The 17,760-nt window shown below is 43.9% G+C and overlaps 1 protein-coding gene across 1 annotated transcript; it reads left to right on the forward strand.

Moving 5' to 3' along the window:
* Positions 1-926: 926 nt before the first annotated feature.
* Positions 927-17,532, forward strand: tjp3 (tight junction protein 3). Its single transcript, XM_027008165.2, has 31 exons — positions 927-1,001; positions 6,804-6,860; positions 7,217-7,341; positions 7,478-7,580; positions 7,666-7,933; positions 8,261-8,364; positions 8,450-8,639; positions 8,825-8,903; positions 8,997-9,097; positions 9,301-9,382; positions 9,562-9,665; positions 9,888-9,972; positions 10,131-10,234; positions 10,382-10,469; positions 11,537-11,613; positions 11,733-11,802; positions 12,040-12,128; positions 12,226-12,298; positions 12,410-12,474; positions 12,619-12,682; positions 12,963-13,119; positions 13,228-13,336; positions 13,530-13,749; positions 14,487-14,686; positions 15,116-15,211; positions 15,323-15,399; positions 15,490-15,700; positions 15,899-15,999; positions 16,287-16,844; positions 17,010-17,056; positions 17,148-17,532. The coding sequence occupies exons 2-31, from the start codon at positions 6,813-6,815 to the stop codon at positions 17,281-17,283; spliced, it is 3,831 nt and encodes a 1,276-aa protein (XP_026863966.2). The 5' UTR covers positions 927-1,001; positions 6,804-6,812; the 3' UTR covers positions 17,284-17,532.
* The last annotated feature ends 228 nt before the right edge of the window (positions 17,533-17,760 follow it).

The following is a 17,760-nucleotide window of genomic DNA, read 5'->3' on the forward strand; positions in this document are numbered from 1 at the left end:
ACACATTTTACAGGAGTTAGACTCCAAAGTCTGGAGTCCACCTGGCCCTACACTCTCAGTACTCGTAATGACTAATTCTGGGCATCAGATATATCATGCTTTACAAATCATTCCATCTATGTAGTAGTCCCCTTGCCAACATTTGCAAATATTTGCAAATGAAAACAAACCGCCAGCTCTCGATGTGCATTCGGAGGGCAAATGAATTTCATGGGTAACGCGGCCTCTTCCCCTTGGGTCCTTTAGAAAATTCAGTGTTGATGCAGCTACTTTGCTTGTCTAATATCGTGGTTTAAACTTATCTGCTGTAAAAGTTGTTCTGTAGAAGGCCATTCCCTGCCCATAAGGGAAACTGAAGTACTGTCTTGGTCACCTAAAATTATGAGTTATGTATCTATAAGTATTTATTTGTATGTAAAACACAATACAGCATACAAATAAACACTTGAAATAAATAAATAAATAAATTCAGTAAAAAGCCCATTGTGTGTGTGTGTTTACATCGAAAAAGTAACATCGCAAAAAAAAAAAAAAAAAAGGTTACAGCATGGTAATCCCTTTAAACACTACGAAACATAATTAAGTCCACTTACATCAGCATGAGTAAAGCCGGTTGAGGGCACTTGGCAAAAAATAAAAGCAGCCAAGTTCAAAAGTGAAAAATATGGAAGCACATAAACATTAACTGCCCCTATAAACAGCTTTAAACATCATGTCATGGTATTTAAGAAAGAAAAAACATATTTCATGTTATGAAATATTAATGATGTGGTCGGGCGGACATTTAACGAGTGAACGACATGTGCGTGGTGACGACTGTGGGACACAGTCAATGACGCAAGACGCAGACGTCCTCAAAGCTCCACCCACCGCCTCACCAGGTAAAGTTACACCTAGTAAGATACTGTTTTTAGTGGGATAGTGAAACTGGGCATAACAGGTGTCAACATTAAAAGTGCTGAATTGATCGTATTTTTGGTGGATTTTACACTTTGCATGAGGTAAAATTGAACAACTTTTTAGATTGCAATTCTGTTTCTTGGTCTTGCTCTGCTCGTTTTGTCGTTCGCCGTGCAGGTGCGTTATAAAGGGGTTCTCTTGATAAATTGGAAATTATTGCTTTGTAGCATAAATCCCCGAGATGAGTTCGAAACTAGACATTTGGTTCGCTTAATCTAATTTTCATTGGTTAGCACATTCAAATCACTCCGCGTGTACGTGTGTTATAACATGGAAGTTTGAATACTCGATCGCACACATTTCGTCTCTTATTCGTTTTGATTGTCACGAGTTAAATTAACCTCTTAAGAAATTTATCCCGTCGATTGGTCATGGAACTGTTCCGTTGAGCCAGGCTGGAAGGTTAGTAATATATTCAATTTGGTTTAGCAGAAGTAATATAATCTACACTTTGTTCATACTGAGAATGTACTACATGACCAAAATATGAATCCATGTTGGTGTGGAGTCCTCGCTTGAAGTTAATCCCTGTATGCGACGGCGTCCTACGTCTGGCTGCTGTCTGATACCAACTGGCCCTTCTGGTTCTGCCACGCCTGCTGGTCTGTTCTCGATTTCTGCTTTCACTGAGGTTTCGAAATGCAGCACTCCAAATGTCTAGGCTCCATGGTTAACCTTTCTTTCCCCACTGATTAGTTTGCTAACTCTCATCACATCACTGTGGTTCAAAAATCTTTCTCTAACAGTCAGCAACATGTCAGCTGGATGAGTGGACAGTGTTACCCGTGTAATGGTTTATTTAGCCTACTTATTATTCTCCATTGAATTTGTCATTGTGTTTGTTTCCTAAACCTTAATTTGTTTCACATTCTGTTTACATGATCATATCTCAGGGTTAAGGAATCTTATATGTGTGATTCGCAAATATGCAGCTGATCACATGAAAACAATGGCATGTTGAATATTCAAGTGCATGAGCAGTACATAATGAGTACATTACTTATTCTCACAGACAGGAATTTGAAACCCATTTTCACTATATTCATTACTTGTGGTTTTCTCACCAGAGTGACACAATAGTTGAATCTAAATAACAGTCAATGTAGAAGTCATGTTGAATTGGACTGTCTGTGCACTGAAAGCAATCAGCAGTTTCCTGTGATGGAGGTGTTTACAGATACTGTGTCAGGGACACACCTTAACTCACCAGGAGAGTACTCTGCACTGTGTGAGATTGTCACAGTCCTCTCATAGGTGCTTTCATGCCGGGTGTGAAAGATTTTCAGTAAGTTAAGCACTGATATCATATTGAAAGTGTATTTTACACTGATCATGAACTCACAAAGCAAGTTATTTATTTAGAATAGGAAATTAGTGGTATATAGTGACAGGATACATTTACATATATGGCATTTGGCAGACACTCTTATTCAGAGCGACTGACCAGATCACATGTTTAATTTGGTACATTAATATCTTACATTTAGGCTACATTTGATATTTGAGTGAACTGGAGTGTGCCATTGACATTTGAAATCCAGTCTGAATTAAGCTATTGTTGTTAGCCAAATGGAAAGCTCACCTGGGGCATTTGGTAGACAATGCCTTTTCTGAGATCAGGTGACATGGCTGCTTATTAAACAGAATCAAAAACCTGTTACTTCCTGAACCTGAAACTATGCAGTACATGCCAAAGACTCATGCAAGACTACAGCAAACACTTAGCTAGTGCTTTTGTCAATCATTAACCACCAGTGGGAATGATTCCCTGGGTAAGCACAGCACTGTGCATATTCGGTAGACCCCTTCTCTTTCTCTTTGTCAAGCTGTGGAACAAATGTTGGGGTATGAGTACGATTTGTAAAGATATCTGACTCATTTCAATCACTGACTAGTTTTTTTTTTCTGATTATGGCAATGCTTATGGGGAGTTTGACTCCAGTAATGCGGCTGGATTCGTAGTACATTTCAGCATAGTTAATTATGGGAGGTTTCACTCATTTCTGTATGGAATGTGTTTGTTATTCATTTGGAATTTGTGCTTTAAAAAAAAAAAAAAAAAAAGATTTTACGAAATGTGGTTGGCAGGGAGTACATTTCCCTCATCCTGTATCCTGATAGCGTGCAGATGCCCCCTTAAGGTAGTTCCATCCCTATAAGAGGAGGTAATATTGCTTGAGCTTCTGGTTCCACCTTAATTTGCTGAGAGAGGTTAATAATAAGGAGTATCGAGGGAATAGGAAACTTGTGGGCGGAGCTCCTGAGTCTCAGGTGCTTTCTCTGTAAGGTGTTTGTCACAGACAAAGGCTCTCTGGCCTTGTTTCCTAAGGCTTTAAAAGAGCCTTTGGCAATAGCTAACTCTTTGCTTTTGTTTTAGAAAAAGAAATGCATGTGATGTCGTCCTTTGCGCATGTGCCTGTGAAAATGACAGTTGTCATCCTATAGACTTCATAGCTGAAGTCAGGAATCTTTGTCTCGGGTCATAGTGGTGAATGTCTGGGGGAAAATGGAGGTGAGATTCAAAGACCTGGTGAGTGCACAAAGCTCCCCTTTACTTATAGACGGATGAGTGAGAAGAATTTGGTGTAGCCTGCGTTTGGAAAGGTTAATGGTTAAGGTGATATTATTTTTCCATCTTGACTTGCCTACTATTTCAGTTACCCATTATGGGACTGTGGGTCTATCTATCAGTTCTGCAACTGTTACCTCAGAATTTGTTCCAGTTCACTTTTTTAGTCTGCTACCTCTGTCTCTATAAGTTAACACAGAGTTTCCCCATTGTAAAGTAAATGAAAGTTTCTTCTCTCTTCTAATTTCTCCAGATTTATGTTTATATTTATGTTTTGATTTCAAGCTGATGATTTTTCTTGAGAGTTAAGAATGAGACAGACACAACATATTGGGCCAGAACCTAGTTCTATTTTTGTGACCCAAAATGCTTCACTTTCAAACTATTAATCAGGTCCATTTTGATATTATAGATGCTGGTTTCCGAGGTTGCCCAGTCTTGGACTGTGATGGTTCTTCACTTGAGTTTAGATTGAAACTGTCTAGAGCCTGTAGTAGATGAGATGGGAACTCCAACTTCATAACTACATCGGCTGTGCTGCAGTTGAACCCTATAAAAACTACAGAAAACCTTTTGTGTAACTTTTGTCCAGTCGTGTGAAATGGATCAGGTGGCGTATTGTGATTCCCTTCTGGAGAAGCACTAAGCGGCACAGGCCGTAGGAACTGCAGCAGAGCCAGACACGACGTGTTCCCTTAAGGGAATTCTTTGGAAGAGGGCAGCGTGGATATTCGCATGTCTTATGTTTGTGTGCGTCACATTCCAAGGTCTTCCCCAAGGTCTTACTAGACTATCCTGTATTTTTTGAGAGGTCTTGGCAAAACGTCATAACACTACTGGTCAGTTGTTCTCCTGTAGAAGCATTGTAGAAGTATTGCTGCACAGGTGGCTGGGAAGGTAATAATTGTCGTCGTCGCGGATGTTGTGTACTGAGGAGGTTGCGGGGATGTCTGCATTTTCATTAGAGGTGGCAAAATGGTGCCTGCTTCAGGAGTGTTTATGGGAACAGTTTTCTGTGATGACTGCTTCCCAGATAAAGATCCTTAAGATCGAGCTGCTGTTTTAATGATGGAAAATCTCTCTTGTCAGTGCATAATCACACTTGAGACCAGCGGTATTCAACACTTGGTCTCAGTTCCAATTACAATCCAAGTCCAAATCCTGTTTTAGAATTTTCAGTACTTTTGTCATGGAATACTGGTAACCTATTTGGATCGCAGCTTGTAGGGTTCACATCCTACTGATCATTCATCCTCCCTCTACTTAGGCGAGAAGTGGAACAACAAATTTACCAATCTGTTCCGTTAACAGTTCAGCTAACTACTAGTGATTACAAAATCCAGGGCAGGAATAAGAATGTGCTATCAGGAAAGACCACGATAAGATGAGCATTTGTTTATATGCTGTCTGGTGCTGCAGTGCACGATTGCTTGATGTTAAATAATCGGATTATATTGGAACTGTTATGATTGTAAACAGTTTAGTGTCGTGTTTGCTGGTGGGTTGAATATAGCACCCAAACATGGTATCGGGAAGCCTGTCCATTTTCACCGCTACTTTCTTATCATCTCTCTCAGCTACGCTAGCTGGGCTCTGGGGCTTTCCAGAGACACTCCATGACAGATTTCAGAAAAAAAACAACAAAAAAAAAACAAAGAGATGTTTTTGCAATACAATGCAAGATTCAAACTTCCAAATGCTGAGATTCATATTGCCAAAAAATCTGTCACCCAAATAAAAATTTTTTAATGTATTTTTGCTTTTTCTAATGGAGCATAGCTGTGTTGTCTGCTGGGTAGTTTCCTTCTAATTACATGTAAAATACAGATGTGTATAGAGCTGATTTGACATGTACAAAATGCAATAACAGTGATTACATTGTAATTGTGATTACATTAGTATGTATTTTAGCCATGGTATGTCTTGCTATATATATATATATATATATATATATATATATATATATATATATATATATATAATTATAATATAAAGACATGGGGGCACCCAGACTGCTGTGTTTTTTGCTTTCCGTGAAGTAGGTATTGCAATAATCTAACAGTACTGCAGTAATGATAAAGAAATAGTATGTTGTGCAACTCTTCCCAGATCCCACATATCATGAAAATATCCTGCAAATATTGTGCTGTGTATTTGCTACATCACTCACATGTCATGATTCCTGTCTCTTGCTGACCTTTCAGTCTCTGAATAGCCAACACATGCATTTATATCTTTCTAAGAACAGCTATGTCTAAAAATAACTGGCCTCCAGGACTTCTGTCTAGATGACTAAAGTTATTTGGCTTTGTGTTCAAGGTGGGCACTGGACTTGGGAGTTATAACAGTGAAAAGTCAACAAGGTGGTGGCTTTACTGTGTTTACTGTGATACTGTCTGGGTTTCAAAAGCTCATACCATATCAGTACACCATGTCCATGGAATCTTTATTATGGTTCAGAATGTGTGAAATCTCTCCATAGATAGTGAGGGTGTAATTATTTCGAAACAAAATTGGAGAAAAAAAAACCCGTGTGTTGAAGTGTAAAACTTTGTCGATCCTGTCCTCAGTAGGTTCTCTCATGTACTGTACATTGTGTAAGCCACAACTGCATATTTGTCTACATCCTGACAAAATAGAGGTTTGTTGGATTGGTACATTTATATCACACAGAATCTTGGAAAAAGTGAATCAAATCTTGATGATCATACTGAAACTGAAAAGGTGTGTATTGCATCCTTCCTCAGGTGTGTGTGTGTGTGTGTGTGTGTGTGTGTGTGCGCTTTTTATATATATATATATATATCACAACTTGATCTAAGAAACCAGTGGTTGTGAATTCTGTATCTGTGGTGCACAAACATGAGAGTGTGCCTGCTGTTCTCCAGCTGTAGTTTCACTCCTCCAAGAGTGACTAGAAAGGAGGGGGTTTTGCTTCAAAGCAAACTGGTATGCCGGCCATGTAAGCTACTAGGAGAATGTCCACTAAAAGAGAGCCGTTGGAGGGGGAGGTGTTGGGTTTCAGCAGCATACCTGCTTGGCAGGAATTCTGCGAGCAGGTGAGAGCATGCTCAGGTTGAGTCATTCTTCCTCTGAGCCAGGGAGTGGGAGTCCACTCCCTGAACTCTCATGGAGCGCTTCTGAGTCTCTCAAATTGGCTGTCCATACTTCACCTGTTTTTTTGTTTTGTTTTTTTTTAAAGAGTTTTAAAAGTTGGTTTGGTCTTTCTACCCCCCCCCCCCCCCCCCACCTCTTGATCTTGTAACTTTTTCAGAAACCAGACATGGAGGAAATGGCGATTTGGGAGCAGCACACTGTAACGTTAACAAAGGTAAGTTTACAGTACTGCTATCTCTTCTCTTCTTCTTCTTTTTTTGTTTGTGTGTTCGCTCTTGATTTCTCTGTATATCCTGTACGTAGAAAGTAGGCAAAACATGGAGCGTGTCTGTTTATCCATGGCTCAGCTAGTAGTCACAGTGCTATTTTTCGCCTGTCACCAGTACACACCCTGCATTTTGAAATCTGGTGTCATGTGACCCACTTGGTTCTTGATGGAATGTCTAGGTTTTCTCTCTCTCACATTTAGTTTCTTTCTGTTTGTTGTTGTTGTTTTTTTTGTTTTTGTTTTTTTTCTCTCACTGTTTCCCGCTCTTTCCAACCGTCTCCTCACTGCATTGTTTCTCACAGGACCCCAAGGTAGGCTTTGGCTTTGCTGTCTCTGGGGGACGGGACAAGCCAAACCCCAGCAACGGGAACACTGCAGTGGTCATTTCTGATGTTCTGCCTAGCGGCCCAGCGATGGGCAGGCTCCAGTGAGTTCCCTCCGACGCGTCACTTTTACTTTTACTTCTGGTCTAATCCTGTCCAACCTCTTGTATATGGAAAGTGCACACTTTTGCACACGGTATTTTCTACGGAGCACAACTTTACAATCTGTCGTCTGTGCAGGACACGAGATCATATAGTTATGGTGAACGGGGTGTCCATGGAGACTGCCACCTCACTGTACACTATCCAGCATCTCAAAAGCTGTGGCAAGATGGCCAACATAGTGAGTACATAGTTGTGTTCACCGTCACTCTGTTCCTGTATATGCTTGTCAGTAGACACTAACGGAGTATGTTGCACTTCTGCAGACTGTGAAGAGGCCGCGCACAGTGCAGATTCCGTCCAGTAGTAGACCCACACGTGCTGCCTCCCACTCAAACCTGCTGGACGGCGATCGCCGTGAAAGGAGTCCTCGCCGGATATCGGACAGCGGCTATGACCAGCGGCCACGAAGCTCCACGCTGGACCGCAACGGCCACGACCTGCCCATTATGTCCGGCTTCAAGAGGCTACCCTACCAGGATGTGCCGGAGAAACCCATCAGTACCACGCTGATCAAGAAGAAACCCACAGATGGTGAGAAAACAAAGCATGCAGTCACTTTTGAAGAGTTGCTGGATTTAGAGCGCCTCAGGCAGCCTTTGTCTTCCTGGAGCACTCTAAACGAGGATGTGCTCACTGCGTAGTGATCTACAGCACTTTTAAAGTTGAATTTTAACCCTTATCTTGCACACCATATGCAGGTATTCTAAAATAAACATTAAAACTTAGATGTGTTAAACATTGTAGTTGGTATAGACTGGTAAAGCTGAGTGAGGGAGTTTGGAGAATCTCGGTATATCTTGTCAGCTCTGTTGCTGTTTTCAGTGGTTTGTGGGTTTTCACAATTCTTTGTGCCGGTAGAGTATGGCATGAAGCTGGGTAGTCAGATCTTCATCAAACACATGACCTCCACCGGCCTGGCTGCCAAGGAAGGCACACTGCAGGAGGGAGATCTTGTTCTGAAGGTGAAGGTTTTCCTGAATCTGAAAAAAGACCAATAAATACAAAAATGAAATAAGTCAGTAATAAGCAGGTCCATGATCATTTCAGATTAATGGCATGACTACGGAGAACCTCTCCCTGCTGGAGACGAAGCACCTGGTGGAGAAATCCAGAGGCAAACTCACCATGGTGGTACTGAGGGACAGCAGGAAGTTCCTGGTCAACATCCCTGTGGTGGAAGACAGCCCCCAGAACAGCGCCGACGAGAGACATGGAGACAGCAGCTCGGAGCTGGAGCGTGAGTCTGGCTTCACTTCCCAAACTCTCCCGGGACCAGCTGCAGAAATCCCAAAGCTCTAACGGAATCCGATAGGCATTCGTCTAGTGTAATGCCAAGTCTGGATTTAGAGGACTCTGTAAACAGCATTCACACAGAGGTTTGTGTTTTTTTTTTAAATGTGTTATTTTTTTATTTCATCCCAGAAATTTCCGATCTGGACTCAGATGATCCTACCACCAATCGGACATCTCGTTCAGCGGCTCGGGAGCGGCGCACACGCAGGTAAAGAGTGCGCAAACACCACACAGACTAGTCAGGCCTCTGCTGTTCTATTGAGAACTGGCCTGTCTAACAGAAGTGGGTTTTGTGTTTCAGAAACCGAGCGGAGGCTCCCCCAGCCTCAAAGTCCCGGGACGCGACCCCTCTGCGCTCCGCCCTGACCCACCCACCTGCTCAGGCTGCGCCCGCACGCAGAGGTCAGTCAGTCTCACACGTTCATCTGATTCGATGTAGGCTCATAAAGTGATGATTCAATTATAGCATTCACTCCTTTTCCCTTTCTGTGGTCTGTAAAGTGCAGTTTTTTTTATGTGAATTAAATGAAAGGCAATTAAGAAGACTAAGAATAGGCATGATGATGATGACGACGAAACATTTTAAGCCTCTTGATTTCCCACAGTCTCATCTGAGTCAGAATCAGACCACAGTAACTCCCCTCCTCCGGCTAAACACGATGCGCTCGATAACAGAGACCGGTACAGGTAAAGCCCTATAGCGCACACACACACACCCTCTGATACCTTTTATATAACCCTCATGTAGCTGTAGATAAATGCAAATTATCACATCACAGTCTATATCAATGTATTTATAACATTATATCATGTATTATTGTGTGCTGAGATTAAGAGTAGTGTCGTTTCTTTTTGTTTGTTTACAGAGTGCTCTCCGGAGTGTCGGCGCTGCCCAATCCCCGCGCGTCTCCCGTCTCTTACAACTGGAACGCTCCTCGTAGCTCTGCCTCGCTGCCACGCCCCCGCAGAGGTCCATCCCACACGCTCCTTTTGCTCAGTGCCACTGTTGCACACGTACTTTTCCGTCTTTCCTTACTTTAGAAGGCCTCGCACAAGCAGTCAAATGTCTGGATGTCAAATATTTTGCTCTTTTCATTTGGAACCTGATGGATTTGTATTCCACGTTCGGTTGCTTGTCAACAAAGTTGATGTACAATCTGATCTGACTATATCTGTGTTTTGTGAATTTCAGCGGTTTCTGAGTCTGACTCAGACAGAAGTGCTTCTCCACCGGCCAGACGGGACAGCCCCAAGACTGACAAGCACTCCAGATACAAGTAAGATCCCAGCGAAGCATGAAGGCGTCCCGAAGCCTCGGCGTCCCGAAGCCTCGGCGTCCCGAAGCCTCAGCGTCTTTTCCACACGCCGTATTTTCCCTTGTGTCGGCTCCTTGTCGCATCATGTTGCAATCCTCTCCTCTCCTCTCCTCTCCCAGAGTGCTTCCTGACATTCCCCCTCATGGCCTAAAGAAAACGCCCATCAGCCGCTCCCAGGACCTCCTCCAGCGCGGCCCTTCCCCATACAGACCCCCACCACACAGTAAGGGCCTGCCTCGAAACGGCCTGCCTCAAAACAGAGCCAGCTACTTATCGCTCACCATGCCATGGCTGTTTTACACTGCCTCCAATGTGGAAGTGCCAGATTTTTATGCCCCTCTCCCTCCCTCCCTCTCTTTCTGTCTGTCAGATGAGTCAGAGTCCGAGTCCGATGGCAGTTCAGGACCCCCACTGAGACAGGGAACCCCATCCAGCCAGGACTCGCGCAACAGATACAGGTATAGATGAGGGGCCCCACTGGCCCCCTATCCCGCCATACTGAGCGTCAGCAGGAATCTTCTGTACAGGACCACTTATGTACCAAGGCATTGAAGATCTTGATTTTTTTTTTTTTTTTTTTTTTTTAAATATATATAATATATATATATATATATATATATATATATATATATATATATATATATATATATATATATATATATATATATATATATATATATATATATTTGTTTCATTTTTGTGGCTTTAGGGTCTTTTTTTTGTTTTTTTAATGTATGAAAGGTTCAATTTGATTTACCGGTCTTGTTTCTTTTTCAATTGTTAACCTTTATGTTTTTGTTTACATCTTTCTGTAGTTGTAATAATGTCATATTTGTAATCTTCTCAAATAAAAGCCCAAAATCACAATTAAGTATGCGCCTGTAGTGTTAATTTTGCTGCATTAGTTGATTAGAAGAAATGAACGTTAAGATGCAGTGCACATGATGATTCAAATGTAATACAATTCATCCGAATCCAGTAGATTTACGTTACCAAGGGCATTTATGTATGTGCTTAGGGAAAACCTCATGGACATCAACAAGTTTGTCCTACAGATTGTCCAACCTCTTTTCCATCGATTGCCCCCCCCCCCCCCCCCCCTTCACACAGTCCATTCACACCTGATTGCCTCCAGTTCAAAACTTAGGCAATTGTTTTTCTTTAACTTATGAGTCTACGTAATCAGTTAATAGGAGAGATAGCCTAGACTGACTCTTGCAGTGTGAAGATAACTGAGTGTAATATTCCACTTTCCATTCAAATCTAATCAAACTGTGTGTGTGTGTGTGTGTGTGTGTGTGTGTGTGTGAGAAGTGAAGGCTTGTGGTGGACCATGAGCTAATCCCCCGCCCCCAGTCACTTCCTGTCCCACTGTTGTGACTGCCCGAGTGTGCCACTGTGCCATCAGAAGCAGGCTGTCCGAAAATGCCCCTTACTGCTCTTAACATCTTTAGCTCTTTCTTTCTTTAGCATCTACTAACATCTACTGGCTTTTCGCTCATTCCGTCCTCGTCCTTTCCTCCAGGGCGACTCCTGCTGTTCTACCAGCTGCTACGGTCGAGCCACAGAAACGGTTGAAACTCTCTTCTGCCATCAGGAGAGGTGAGTTTGGTGTGTCGAGCGCAGCTTCACTGAACGACGCTACCCAACGCTGATCAGTTGTTCAATGAGAAAGTGAATCTCAGAGGAGAGACTGTGGGTGTTTGTTTGTGTTTGTGTAGGTCCCTCTGAGTCTGAGTCAGAAGAGAGCTACACCTCTGTTCCACGAACGGACCCCCCAGCTAGGCACAAGTGAGAATTGCATTTCTACTTTAATAGCTCACTTCCACAAATTCAGTGACCCAGGGAATAGCACAGCTGTTTGTGTTGTGTTGTAGTTCATATGTCCATGTTTTTAGTTACTTTCATGCATGGCCACACATAGTCAGAGTTAATAAAAAAAAAATTGTTGTTTATTAGTAAATATACTCTATCATTGTTTTTGTTTGTTTTAATGTAATGTAAGGGCAATATTGTTTTCTGTTTCAGGGCTGTGGCTGAAAAGCAAGTCCCATTCCTCAGGAACAGAGCAGATCTGTATCACAGAGCCCCCTCTCCGGTCACAGGTCCACCTGCAGGTCCGAGCACTGGCATTAATAGCCATCTGGACCACACTGGTATCTGCACCTCTCCGAGTCTGTTTGTAATACACTACCTCTCACACACATCTTCCAGACCGCTCCGTGTCCGATGCAGACCACTCTCTCCCAAGAAGGTCTACCAGTGTGGATCACGCTAGCAGTCAGAGGTACCTTTCACACACACTCCATTATCGTGGTAGGGATTTTATCCAGACCTCAGCATGGTCGTATGCTTGTCCTGTGTGGCTGAGTGGAGCTCAACTCTTCCTCTTCTCCAGTTTTCCAGATGTAGAGGCCACTCCCCATGCAGTCCTGCCTAAATCCAGCCCAACCAGGGTGAACGGTAAGTATCCGGTCCCCAGAAGTTGTGTGGGTGGTTTCTTCCCTGGGCCTGTCATTCTGCTGCTTGGTTGTTCGTTCACCCAGGCAGGCGGCAGCGTGCAGTGTCCTAGCCACTAACTTCATGCTGCTGCTGTTCATGTTTCAGCTGGTCCTGCAGACGAGCCTCTCTACTCCCTCCCGCCAGATGCCCTTCCTACACCTAGCATGGGGTACAGCTCTTATAAACATGTGTGAGACCTTTGAAAGCAAAGAACAAAACTTGGCCTTCTGCATTCTATCCACAGAATTGTTTTTCTCTTCCCACTACAAGCGCATGTTATGGAAATTAAGTAGTATAATTACCATAAATAACTATGGGTTTATTAAGTATGCAGTCTGTGTTCAAAACTTACTCCTATATAACCCACATTCCTGCTCAGGGTTCGCAGTAGTCCATCTGTCTAGCTGCTTCTCTCGTGCGACACCCTGCTTTTCCTCGGCCCACTGCAGGTACAGCTCCGACCAGAACACTGTGCGCTTCCTTAAAGAAGGCAGCGTGGGTCTGCGGCTCGTAGGGGGAAATGACGTGGGGACCTTTGTGGGGGGCGTCCAGCCCAACAGCCCCGCCCAGAAGCAAGGCATGAAGGAGGGCGATCAGATACTGCAGGTGAGCCGTTTCCCAGGTGACCAGAGCCACAGTGCCGCGTCCTGCTAGACCAGCTGCTCTTTGCCTCTCCATCCAGGCTGTTAATGTGACCTGCTTTTGCCACCACAGGTTAACGGGGTGGATTTCAGTCACTTCACCAGAGAAGAAGCTGCCATGTTCCTCATGAACGTTCCTTCTGGAGAACACCTTAATATCATCACTCAGAATAAGATGGACCGTGAGTGCAGCTTTGCGTCTTTTTCCAGCTTCAGACCGAGTTCTTTTTCTTTTCTGTATGATTTTGTTTTTAATCAGGAAGGGGATTAGCATTACTGGCCACAGCTTTGGCTGCCTCATCTCCTATGAGACCCACTGTGTTTTTTGGCGCTTGCTATATCATGCATCCCACTGATGCCCTGATGCTGTCTCAGTTTATAAGAAGATCATGAAGTCCAGCCTGGGTGACTCCTTCTACATCCGCACGCACTTCGACCACGAGCAGGAGAGCCCACGCAGCCTGAACTTCACCCGGGGAGAGGTCTTCCGTGTGGTGGACACCATGTACCACGGGAAACTGGGCACCTGGCTGGCCATACGCATGGGGAGTAACCTCCACGAACTGGAAAAAGGCACCATCCCCAACCAGAGCAGGTGGGCAGCACAAGCATGCTCTATCGGGCTCAGGATGATGGTGCAAGATGTGGTAGTTTAAAAGTTCAAACATGTCATGAAAAACCAGACATCTCTTGAGATTAATGATGAGGTTTAACTAGCAGTGGTGGAATTCCTCACAGTTACAGTTTATAAAATGTACTGAACCTCCACTGTTACTTCATGTTAATATGAGGACACTCTTGGAACAAAGTTACTGAAGTCACATTTTGTTTGGAATATGGTTCCACAATCTAAAAATGGGTTCATTAACTAAGGTGATGACTAATAACTAATGTGAGTTAAAATGTGATATACAGCAGTGTATTTTGGCTTAGTCCTTAGTGCCCGGCAGTTTTACATATTGTTCCATCCCAGCTCCAACGCACAATAATCAAGCCGTTAAAAACACAAATACCTTGTACAGGTGTACTGGGAGCTGCTTGACCATTTAGTCAGGCCAGAGGACTGTGGGTGAGAATCACTGGTCCAGAGAGCTGGGGTGAACACAATAACAATGAAGGGGTTAACTTGATAACTTCAGTCTCAGTTTAAGGTACCAGTGACTTGAGTTCAAGTTACTCTGAGCTCAGTTCAAGACTTCCTTAAGATGAACTAGTGATCTTGGCAGCCAGGTTCTTGAGCTTCAGAATCCTCCCTCTTGTGGCTCAGTATGGTTGACCTCAGCATTTGTGTATGTGTGTGTGGGACTCTGTATTTATGTGCATGTCTCTCAGAGCTGAAACTCTAGCCAGCATGGAACAGGCTCAGAGGATCCAGGGAGCAGAACGCCAGGCCTCCGCACCCAGGGCAGAGTTTTGGAAGCTACGGGGTCTCAGAGGGGCCAAAAAGAATGTCAGAAGGACCAGAGACGACCTTCTACAACTGACAATCCAGGGCAAATTTCCAGCTTATGAGAAGGTCCTGCTGAGAGAAGGTAAGTAGACAGAAATCTATGGCTTGATATGATGTTAATTATATAGACAAAAGCATGGAAGAAATATTTCAATACCAGAAATGTGGAGAAATCCCGGTTAGTTCACCTTTCAGGGTTTTTTCCTTCTGTGGGTAGTTATCTTTGATTAAAAACTGTGACATTTTCCCTGCAGCTAGCAAATAAAAAAACACCTGACTCAAAATGAACTGGGAAGCCCTGGGAGCCTTGGAGTACTTGCTGATCTCTTTCTCTGCCCTTTGTCAAACCAATTTTCATTCTATGTTTGCTCCGAGTCCGCGTGTTTTCCTATCCCATTATGAGTGAGGGAAATGCGTGAAAATATTGTTAATGATCATTCACCACCAAGATTAGCTTGCTGAATTGTTCTTTTAAGAATGTGTGATTTTGTCATCTGCTTTTTTTTTGTAGCCAATTTTAAACGTCCCATTGTCATTATGGGTCCCCTGAATGATATTGCAAATGAGAAGCTGGCAAGAGAGATGCCCAGTGAATTTGAGATCGCAGGTATGCTACCAATTAAAGCTTTGAACGATCATTACATTTTCCTGCAATTTAGTCATTAAATGTTTAATCATCTTCCCCCCTCCTGTTCTTTTTGTCTTTTTGTTTTGGCAGAAATGGTACCAAGGAGTGGGGGAGACGCCTCCTCCAGTGTTATTAAGCTAGATACAGTGAGAAGAATAGCAGAGCAGGTATACTTCGTCACAAACCAAAAAGGAATTTCCTTGGTAATTCACCACTGCCCAGCAGTCCTCTAAATGCAAGATAACTATTTGTTGTAGGAAAAGCACCCCCTGCTGGACATCACGCCTACTGCAGTGGAGAGGCTTAGTTACATCCAGTATCACCCCATGGTGCTGTTCTTAGACCCTCAGAGCCGTAAAGACGTGAAAACAATGAGGCAGAGATATTCCCCCAACTCCAACAAAAGCTCACGAAAACTCTACGCCCAGGCCTTGAAGCTGAGGAAACACTACGGTCACCTTTTCGCTGGTATATGCATACGCAATAGTCGGAGCACTTGCGTTTCTATGCCTATACGTCGGTTGTCTAACTGTATCTCTTTCTGAAGGACAGTTAAGTGTTATATAAATGTTATGTATGATGAGTACTGTGTTTCGTATCACGCTGTATTGCTCGTCATACGGAGTGTTTTTGTGCCCTCGATAACAGTGATTTCCTTTCACCCAGCACGCATTGAACTGCAGCCCATGTCCAACGTGTGGTACGAAATTGTGAAGGAGAAAATTCGGCACCTGCAGTCCAAGCCCGTCTGGGTCTCCGAAGTGGCTGTAAGAATTCTCCATTTTTCCTCTCGGCCTCCTGTCTGGGTCAGACAGGCAGAAGTTAGAGGGCCACCATTTACGCTGCATTTTACCCTGACACATTTCTGTCATGGTTGCTAATTGTTCTGGAAGTGTGAAAGTGGCTTGCAGGGAAATTCATACACTTGCCCAATGAAAGGGAGAAGTGCATGAAGTTCTGAAGAAGTTGGGAAGGCTGCAAAAGGTCGAGAACATAGTATAGCTTTAACAAAATAATTGTGTGTGTGTGTGTGTGTGTGTGTGTGTGTGCGCAGCTGGAGGGAGGCGGCGAGGAAGAACTGGATGCACTAAGCCGGACCCAAACCTCCGATTATCTAAGTGGTGCCAGTGACTACGAGGACACGGATGGGGAGGCGTATACGGATGGGGAGGCTTACACGGACAACGAGGACCTAGAGGAGCCCATGCCCTCCGAGACTGGCATCGTCGGGCGCCGCAGTTCGGCCCTGGCCCGCTCCTCTGAACCGGCGGCACGGCCCATTGCCAGCCCTGATCTCTCCTACCGACCCCAGTTCGAGGACAACATGGAGGAGGAGCCAGAGTATGCCACGCCACCCCAAGAGGTGCCACCCCTCCTCCATGTCGGCGAGCCCCGCCCCCAACACCACACCCCCATAAACCCGCCACCCCTGGAGCACACGCCCTCACCCACGCAGCGCAGCTTCAGTGATTCAGACTTCAGCGTAGACCCTGCGCCACCAGCCATGCCCTCGGAGGGGCCCCCAGACTTCAGGGCTCCAGATCCCAACCGACCCCCCACAGAAAGCCCACCACCTGTCACGCTGTCTGCCATTGAGAAGAAGTTACAAGAGGTATGTCACACGTTACGTGGAGCGTGCCTGGACGACTTTAAGATAACGCGTGTAATGCTGTGCGCCGTGAAACATGGATGATGCAAGAATAAGTGCATTTGGATCGAAGGCAATTCCACATCAAACATGTAAAGCCTAATAATTCATCTGATTTTCTGTTTGTAGACTCGCATGCCAGAATCAAAAGAAAAAGCTGCTCCTGCCTTCATTGTGTAAGTTTGATGGTGAATTACGGGGCGTCATTTGTGAGTTTGATGCGCGTGTGCTTTCTAAGTCAAACAGTCTTTGTCTTGACATGCTCAGACTGGCGCATCACCATGAAGCGATGATGATGAGAAGGAACCAGATCCGAGGCAGCGACAGCTCCGATGATGATGAAGATGACGATGAAAATGACGATGAGGACGACATGGAGTGGGGCCCTGCTACTGAGCTCTAATAAAACGCAAAGACTACCTAAAAGACTTTCCAGGCATGTGGACCGACACATCCGTGGAACACGTGTGAAGATTTTCATTTTTTCAGTGAACTATTTTTCATATACCTGTTATGAGCATTATAACCCCTGGATTGTGTCTGGATGATTGGATGATTTGACTATAATATATAAATTTTTCCTGCGCTGTTGGACATTTTCATAGGGAAATATGACGTCTAAGCAAACGCGGGTAGATTTTACCCGCTACGTTGTCACTACCTTTTTTGTTTCTTTTAAACATTAATTATTTTGTAATAAATATATTTACCAAAATCTCTCACTTTCCACGACCATTAATGAAAGTAGATGGAAAGTAAGTGAAAATACATGCTGAAACGTCTATTCATCACGTCACGTTCAAATTGGCTCCATAATGGGCGCTTTATTTGAACGTAAAAGTGGGTTGTGGTCGAATTAATTAAAAACACGTGCAGAATT

The sequence above is a fragment of the Electrophorus electricus genome, chromosome 26 (assembly GCF_013358815.1).
Source record: "Electrophorus electricus isolate fEleEle1 chromosome 26, fEleEle1.pri, whole genome shotgun sequence".
Lineage (NCBI taxonomy): Eukaryota > Metazoa > Chordata > Actinopteri > Gymnotiformes > Gymnotidae > Electrophorus > Electrophorus electricus.